Raw genomic sequence first — 8,536 nt, forward strand, 5'->3', positions numbered from 1 at the left:
ATGTTTTTGCTAATTTCTCACCTAGTATTTTATTGTTAATCGACTAATTCATATTCATGTATTGCGTAGCTTATTTTTAAGGTTGACACTCTCAACATGATAATTTTCATTTCAAGAGTTCGAACTCCAGGTCCTCTAATTAACACCTTGTTTGTCACTCATTATATTGTATTGTTAGTTTAAATAACATTTTTGTATTTATGGTTACTTAAATTTTATTATATCACATTGTATCCATCATTAAGTAATGACAAAAAAATTCATTTCGTATAACGATCGATTTGGTATGATCGCGTCATAACCTTCATATTTTCTTCTTATTTTTATCTTTACTTATTATATAATAATCTTATCATATTCTTTATCCTACCTTTTCATATAGTTCTATCCATTACCCTACTTTTCTTCTAAAATTATCATTTAAATTATTGATGTATAAATGTTGTATTAAAACAATACAATACATTATCAAATACTTAAAAATCGCTAACCATAATCCATGTTGTCAGCCTCATTAAAGTGTTATACTACTTAGAAATGTAGGGAAAGCAAAAAAATAAAATAAAATTAGAAATGTAGGGAAAGCAAAAAAATAAAATAAAATTAGAAATGTAGGGAAAGCAAAAAAATAAAATAAAATTAGAAATGTAGGGAAAGCAAAAAAATAAAATAAAATTAGAAATGTAGGGAAAGCAAAAAAATAAAATAAAATTAGAAATGTAGGGAAAGCAAAAAAATAAAATAAAATTAGAAATGTAGGGAAAGCAAAAAAATAAAATAAAATTAGAAATGTAGGGAAAGCAAAAAAATAAAATAAAAATTAGAAATGTAAATTTTATTTTGTATTTTGGACCAAAATAGATAAGCTTTATCTAATTGTCCTAATTGCCTTATTTAGAGATCAGAAAAAATCAATGCCAATTAAAAATGGAGTTAGTTAGACTTGGGATCAAGTAAACCACAATATTAGGGAAATATGTCTTGACCAACGTAACCGCAATATTAGGGCAATATGTCTTGACTAAAGTAACCACAATTTTTTAAATTAATATTAAATTTATCATAATTTTTTTATTTTTAAATTTATTACATTTCAACCTACCTATATATATATATATATATATATAGGGGCGGACCCCCGTGGCTTCCAGGGTTCAAGCCCGATTGTGAGCATTTTATATTTTTAGCTTCTCTTCCTTTAGTTTCAGGATCAATTGTTTATACTTTTATTTTTCAGGTCCGCCACTGTATATATATAGGTAAAAAATTCATGCTTAAATCATCTATATTCCTCAATAAGGAATTACTATTCAGGTTGAGATATAGAAACAAAGGAAAAGAATTTTAAGTCCAGATATCAGATATGGGAAGTAATAAAAGGCGAGGTTCGGAGAGTAATAATAACAATACTAAAAATGTTGATGATTGGCTACCAATCACATCAAATAGGACTGCAAAATGGTATTATTCGACGTTTCATAATGTCACAGCTATGGTTGGTGCTGGTGTTCTTTCTCTCCCTTATGCCATGTCTCAAATGGGATGGTATGTATTTTCTTCTTCTACCACTTTTCGATAAGATTAGTGGCGTAGCTACGTACAATATATGAATTATATTGTACAGTTAGTTGAAAGCATATAGGTTATGATTATTTTTGTTATATAGTTTGATTTACAAAATTTTAGTGCACCCATTCGTTATTTTATTTTTTACCCATGCAATTCTTGGACACCCTTCGTGAAATTTCTGACTTTGCCACTGGATTCATGTTTATATGGTATAAATATAATTTATCTTGCTATGTCAATTTGATTCTTAAAGATAAATGTAGTTGAGTGATATTTAGAGATAAAAATCTTAAATTGAGTGATACATCTGATTCTGATTAAGATACATCTGGGATAAGTTTTGTGGATTGATTTATTTCACTATTTTTCACTCTAATGAACGTTTGTATATTGTTAAATTTCGATATAATATGATTTTTTTAGTATTGATTTTTCGTGTTATATTTTTTATAATAGGTATTGGGGAGGCGTAGTATTGCTCACATCATGGGTGGTAACGTTATATACTTTATGGCAAATGGTGGAGATGCACGAGATGGTACCCGGAAAAAGATTCGATAGGTACATAAATAAAATAGAATAAAATACAGGTCATGATTCAATTCGTCCAATTTTCACTAACTTTTAGTTTCTTTATTATTATGACTCTTAATATCTCAATTAATTGATTATATGAAATTTCACCTTATTGATGAGAGCAATGGCGTAGCTGGAGCCACCCTTCGTCGGAAATTACGTTGTATATATATGCCAAAATTCTATATTTAAATGATATATATTTAAAGTTGGACAACCTTGACAAAAGTTATGCCTTTGTCACTGTGCTAATGGGTGTCCATATGAATGAAGGAGTTCCGGGTTCAAACCTCAAACACCATTATTCTTAGACACCCTTAATAAAAAATTTGGCTCCGCCATTGAATGAGAGTTCGATTCTCACATTGTAGATCATGATTAGACTAAATTGATGAATGAACGGGTTAATAATCAACTCAAACTTGACTGAATTGGATGGATTATGATTTGATGAGCTAATTTTATCGTGGTCTGTGTCAGGTACCATGAGTTGGGGCAAGAGGCTTTTGGTGAAAAGCTTGGGCTATGGATTGTGGTTCCTCAACAGTTGGCAGTGGAAATTGGAGTGAACATATTGTTTATGGTGACTGGTGGGCAGTCACTGAAGAAGATTTATGACACTGCTTGTCCTACTTGTAGGCCATTGAGGACAACTTATTTCATCATGATGTTTGGCACTGTTCACTTCTTTCTTTCACATTGTCCCAATTTCAACTCTATTTCTTTTGTCTCCTTCCTTGCTGCTGTCACATCTCTTAGGTAACACATCTCTGATACATTCCTCCCCTATGTATCTGGATGTCTTATTCCCTCTCTCCTATGTATCTGGATGTCTGATGTTGACAATATTTTATTTATGATAATTGTGTAGTTACTCAACGATAGGATGGGGAGCATCAGTACACAAGGGAATAAGTCCAGATGCTGAATATGGTCCAAGGGCTTCAACACAAATAGGAAGAATGTTTAATGGATTTCAGGCTTTAGGTGAAGTTGCTTTTGCATATGCTGGACATAATGTTGTCTTAGAAATTCAAGCAACTATGCCATCAACTCCAGAAAAACCATGCAAAAAACCAATGTGGAAGGGAGTTATTGGTGCCTATATTATTGTAGCTATATGTTATTTTCCAGTTGCTTTTATTGGCTATGCAGCTTTTGGTAACACTGTGGAAGACAATATCTTGATCTCCTTAGAGAAACCTGCTTGGCTTATTATTATGGCGAATGCATTCGTCGTTATTCATGTTATTGGAAGCTATCAGGTTAAACTTACTTCATATCGACTACTTGATAGAGTTTGGACTTTGTGATGTGCGTCTAATTCACACGTTATTTTTCAGATATTTGCTATGGGTGTGTTTGACATGGTAGAATCTTACTTTGTCTAAGGGATTGAAATTTGCTCCATCTACAATGCTACGAGCTACTGTTCGGACTGTTTATGTTGGTATGTCTCTATTATTATTTCTTTTGGTTTATTGAGCTCGTGTGATCATGAAAATTGTGAATTTGAGAAAAAAAAATCCAAGTTGAATCACAATAAATTTTATGATCAAACATGATTTTCAGAATTCATATTCGAGAAAAAGTAAAATATATATATTCATAGTCAAACGACCAAATAGTATGATTTGTTTTCAATAATGATATTAATTGTTTTTTTTTTGTATTGCATGTGCAGCCTTAACATTGTTCCTTGGAATGACATTTCCATTTTTTGGTGGACTACTTAGTTTCTTTGGAGGATTTGCATTTGCTCCTACTACCTACTTTGTAAGCTAAATATCTTGTGTTATTTTTACACCTCATATAACTAAAATAATATTGTTGACGGATTACAAAATCAAATCTTTCAAGAATCTTATTATTTAATCTGATTATCGATTTTGCATACTACACATCGATAACTTTTAAGTCAAATTGATAATGTTCACATTCGAATCGAACTGACCGATAAAAACTCCTTTGATTTTTGTCTATTGTTGTAGCTTCCTTGTATCATGTGGCTTGCCATCTACAAACCTAGAAGATTTTCATTGTCTTGGTGGACTAATTGGGTATGTTACAAGAAAATTCTTTTTGAGAAATTGATGAAATCTAATTGTTTGTATTGTTAATATTATAATTTTGTCTTTTTTTTTATGCAGATATGCATCTTCATAGGTGTTCTTCTGATGGTTTTAGCTCCAATTGGTGCCTTGAGACATCTCATACTGCAAGGCAAAGATTACAAGTTCTATTCATAGATAGGGTCATTTGGAAATTAATTTTAAAATAATAACAAATAAATTTCCTCATGACAAACAATTAGTAGTATTTGTCAGAATAGAGAGAATTAGTTTTGTAGATCACTTTTTTTTTTTTTTAGTTTTATGTTATTGTTGTAGAAAAAAAATTATCCGCATCGGATGTATACATTAAACTAATGCAATTTCCATTATTACGTGATTTAATGAAATAAAACACATGTTAATTAATTAAGATTAAGTAAAATGTACTGTATATTTAAACACATGACGTGCATGTATTGAATTGGTGTATACACCCAGTGCAGATAAGTTTTACCCACTTATTTAACATTTTTTACCAAACACACTAATGGTTAGTTTGTTACTATTATTTTAACACTTCTATTCAAATGTGGACGTCCTAATACCTCACAAAAGTATTGAATATCGTTGTAAAAGGGCCATTTAGGGCCATTTCCTCACCCGGTAAGACACACGTGAGGCTCACGCTAATTTCAATCCGACCCGATTCGTTTCAAAAAGTGATACTCACGTGTGATACACACCAGCTATATCTATATTTCCATTAGAACTAAAAAATGTTCCTAAATTAATTTCTCTCCCCATCAAAATTGACATTTTCACACACATTTTATTTATTTATTAATATAAAATCCTTTCCTTCAATCTTTATTTCTCTCTCGTCTACAGAACAGAGATCCCTATTCTTTCGGCTAATCAAATCTTCTTCTCGCTTTCAGTATATAATTATCTTTTTCTGTGATTTTTTTTTCTTTTTCTTTCTCTTTCTTGGTGTTGTAATTGGGTTTTGCTTTGATTTTTGTCTTTCTCTGATGTTGGATTGAATTTATTTTAGTATTTTCTCACTTGGGTGTGAACAATTTTTGTTGGGTTTGGGTTTTTCAATCAAAATTAGTGTTTCGAAATAGAGGGAATTTGATGATTGATTGCTGAATTGGGATTTTAAGGGAAGTTGCTAATGGAGATGATTATAAAGAAGAGCTTGAAAATGGTAATGCCGAGTCTGAAACGGTAATGTTTTGGGGAAGAAGATGATTTAAAGCAAGTAAATAATTAATAAAGACAACAAGCGAAATGTGATACTTTTTAATTGGTTTTCATCAGCTAAAACAAACATTCACGTGCGTGTTGTGCGTGTTCATAACCAGGTGAGAAAATGGGTCAAAATGGACCTTTTACAACGATATTCAATACTTTTGTGGGGTAATAGGACACCCACAAAATTAAGGTGTCTTCTTAAAAATTTGGGACAACTTCAACGGTGACTTTATGTCTTTTCTTTATATTTATTGTAAAATCAGCATCTAACATATTAAGAAATACGGAAAATACTACTATCTTTTAAGAACTAGGCACAGGAGCCCATGCAAGCACGCACCCAACGTATGAAACTTCTTTTTGTATATTTTAATTTATGTGATACGAATTAGAGAGTTAATCAAATTTTTGTATGATTTTTAAATATTTTATATTGTTTGTTAGTGATATATAATAATTTTTACATTATTTTATGATAATATATGTTGCTCTAGTCGTTCCAATTTATATGACACTGATGGAATTTGGATAGTCAATTAATTTTTTCATATAGTTTTAGATTTTTGTATGGTTTTAAAATATTTTAAGTTGTTAATTATTGTGATTTATAATACTTTTATGTTGTTAATTTTAAGATAATATATGTTACTTTCGCTGTTCTAATTTATATGACACTAATTGATGTGATTTATAACACTATTATATAATTTTTAAAATAATATATGTTACTTTATATGCCCCATTAACATGACATATTGACATTGGTGAAATTTGGAGAATCAACAAATTCTTTACTTAGTTCTTACACATTTTAAGTTGTTAATCAATGTGATTTTAATATGTAAGAAATATATGACAAAGGTGGATCTATTGACCGGTTATGTCATATACAGTGGCGGACCCAGGATTTTCACGAAGTGGGTTCAAGATATAAAAAATAAATAAGCAAAAATGCAAACAAAATAAATTTTGATTAATTAAAATATATCATTACAATTCTATTCTACGAGTTTTCATTTCTTGAAACCTATTCATAATACTCTCATCAGAAATAGTATTAAATATTCTTTTCTCTACATAAGGCACCATACAACTACTCAGAAAATCATCATCCATTCGATTTCGCAATTCACTCTTGATCAACTTCATTGCCGAGAAAGCTCTTTCAACTGTAGCAGTAGCAACCGGCAGGAGCAACGCAAATTTTATAAGGCGAAACACAAGAGGATAGTTTAAATGCTTCTTTACCTTAACTAGCATTTCAGAAAGATCGCCAAGCCCTTTTAAGTTGGAGAACCTTTTATCAACATCACGGACATCAACTATATAAGTCTCTAGCTGATTCCTAAGAGTAACCATTACATTTTCACCAAAATCATCAGGATATAATTCAGCCATTCTCAATATGTTCTTGATGTCAAAACTAGAAAATGAGTCAACTGGATTCAAGCAAGCAACTCCAATAAGCAAATTTGTTCTAACCTCATTAAAACGATCATTGAGTTCTTGAAGCTGCCAATCAATAATCTTAAAAAATACTTCCACACGATAGTGATGTGAAATAGTATACTCAGCAACTTTACGTCGAGATCTTCCAAAATTAACATAGAACTCATCAAAATTAGGTATCAAAATATCATACTTGACACAAAATGCGGACACATTCTCGACAAGTGAATCCCATCCTTCATTCCTTAAATCTTGCAATCGTTTCTTCACCACTTTAACAAGTAGAATGGCATTTGCAATATCTTGTTCTTTCTTTTGTAAAGACTCATTAAGCTCATTTGTGATCGCTAAAATATCTCTCATTAAATGCAATATGAAAGCAATCTCAAATGTTTGACAAACTTTAAGATATCCGGTTGCCTTAGCTTTTTCTTCAACAGATTCAGAATCAACAACAATAGTATCAAGAACATCAGTAATAGAGCCAAACATACTAATGAAGTTCTTAAAAGATTTGTAATGTGAACCCCACCGAGTATTGGCAGCTCTAGCAAGACCAAGTTCTTGATTCAATCCCTTACCACTTTCAACCTCACCCATATCAAGTGCCACTTGAACTTTTTTTGCTTGAGATTCTCGAAGTTCATCCATACGTTTAAAAGAACCTCCCACTACATTTAAGACATTAGAAACCAACAATACAAGTTCTCCAACTTGAAGGCATTTTTTAGATACCCCAACAAGAGTTAACTGAAGTTGGTGAGCAAAACAATGAATTGCATGAGCTGATTTACTTTCTTGTTGAATCAAAACTTTAAGGCCACTTAAACGCCCTTGCATATTGCTAGCTCCATCATAGCATTGCCCTCGTATAAAAGATAAACTCAAAGAATGTTGCGCAAGATAGTTAACAATAGCTTCTTTCAAACATAAAGCACTAGTATCATGAACATGAATAATTCCTATGAACCGTTCCACCACAGACCCCTTTCTATCAACATAACGCAAAACAATTGCCATTTGCTCCTTACGTGATATATCACAAGATTCATCAACTAACAATGAAAAATAGTCACCGTTTAGATCCTCCATAATAGCTTTAATTGTTTCAAGCTTACATGCAGTGACTATATCTTTTTGAATTTTATGAGAAGTCATCTGGTCATTTTTTGGAGCCTTTTTCAACACAAGTTCACCAATTTTATCACACCGCTTCGCATACCATGAAAGAATTTCAAGAAAGTTACCTTTGTTTAGCGATGATTCATCTTCACGATGTCCACGAAATGCCAATCCTTGATTCAAGAGAAGTCTCGCCACTTCAATTGAAGCCTTTAAGCGAATTTTGTGCTCAAGCTTGGTTTGATTTGATAGCTTAACAAATGCGGCTTGAATTGATTGTTCTTGTCGCATTAGATCTTCACACTTCTTCTTTGCCTGATTGTGAACACTGTTTGACTTACCAATATGCGTATCTAATCTTTTCTTTTGGTGCCAACTCCTGAACCCTATACTTGAAAATGTTTCACCTCCACCTTGATGAATGCTTTCATCTTGAAATAAATAACAACACAAACAATAAGCTGCATCTTCAGTCACACTATACTCCAACCAATCATGATATTTTTTAA

The 8,536-nt window shown here is 31.5% G+C and overlaps 1 protein-coding gene and 1 pseudogene across 1 annotated transcript; one reads left to right on the top strand and one right to left on the bottom strand.

Annotated features, from left to right (window-relative positions):
• The first annotated feature begins 1,363 nt into the window (after positions 1–1,363).
• On the top strand, positions 1,364–4,394 carry LOC102604507 (lysine histidine transporter 2-like; annotated as a pseudogene).
• A 2,052-nt stretch (positions 4,395–6,446) lies between these two features.
• On the bottom strand, positions 6,447–8,318 carry LOC107060465 (zinc finger MYM-type protein 1-like). The gene has a single exon (XM_015308428.1). The coding sequence runs from the start codon at positions 8,316–8,318 to the stop codon at positions 6,447–6,449; it is 1,872 nt and encodes a 623-aa protein (XP_015163914.1).
• Positions 8,319–8,536: the final 218 nt, after the last annotated feature.

The sequence above is a fragment of the Solanum tuberosum genome, unplaced genomic scaffold, assembly GCF_000226075.1.
Source record: "Solanum tuberosum cultivar DM 1-3 516 R44 unplaced genomic scaffold, SolTub_3.0 scf00086, whole genome shotgun sequence".
NCBI classification, from domain to species: Eukaryota; Viridiplantae; Streptophyta; class Magnoliopsida; order Solanales; family Solanaceae; genus Solanum; species Solanum tuberosum.

Bases quoted from the DNA above. Each gene is read 5' to 3' on its own strand.
- LOC107060465 (XM_015308428.1), bottom strand. From the start codon at position 8,318: ATGCGACAAGAACAATCAATTCAAGCCGCATTTGTTAAGCTATCAAAT.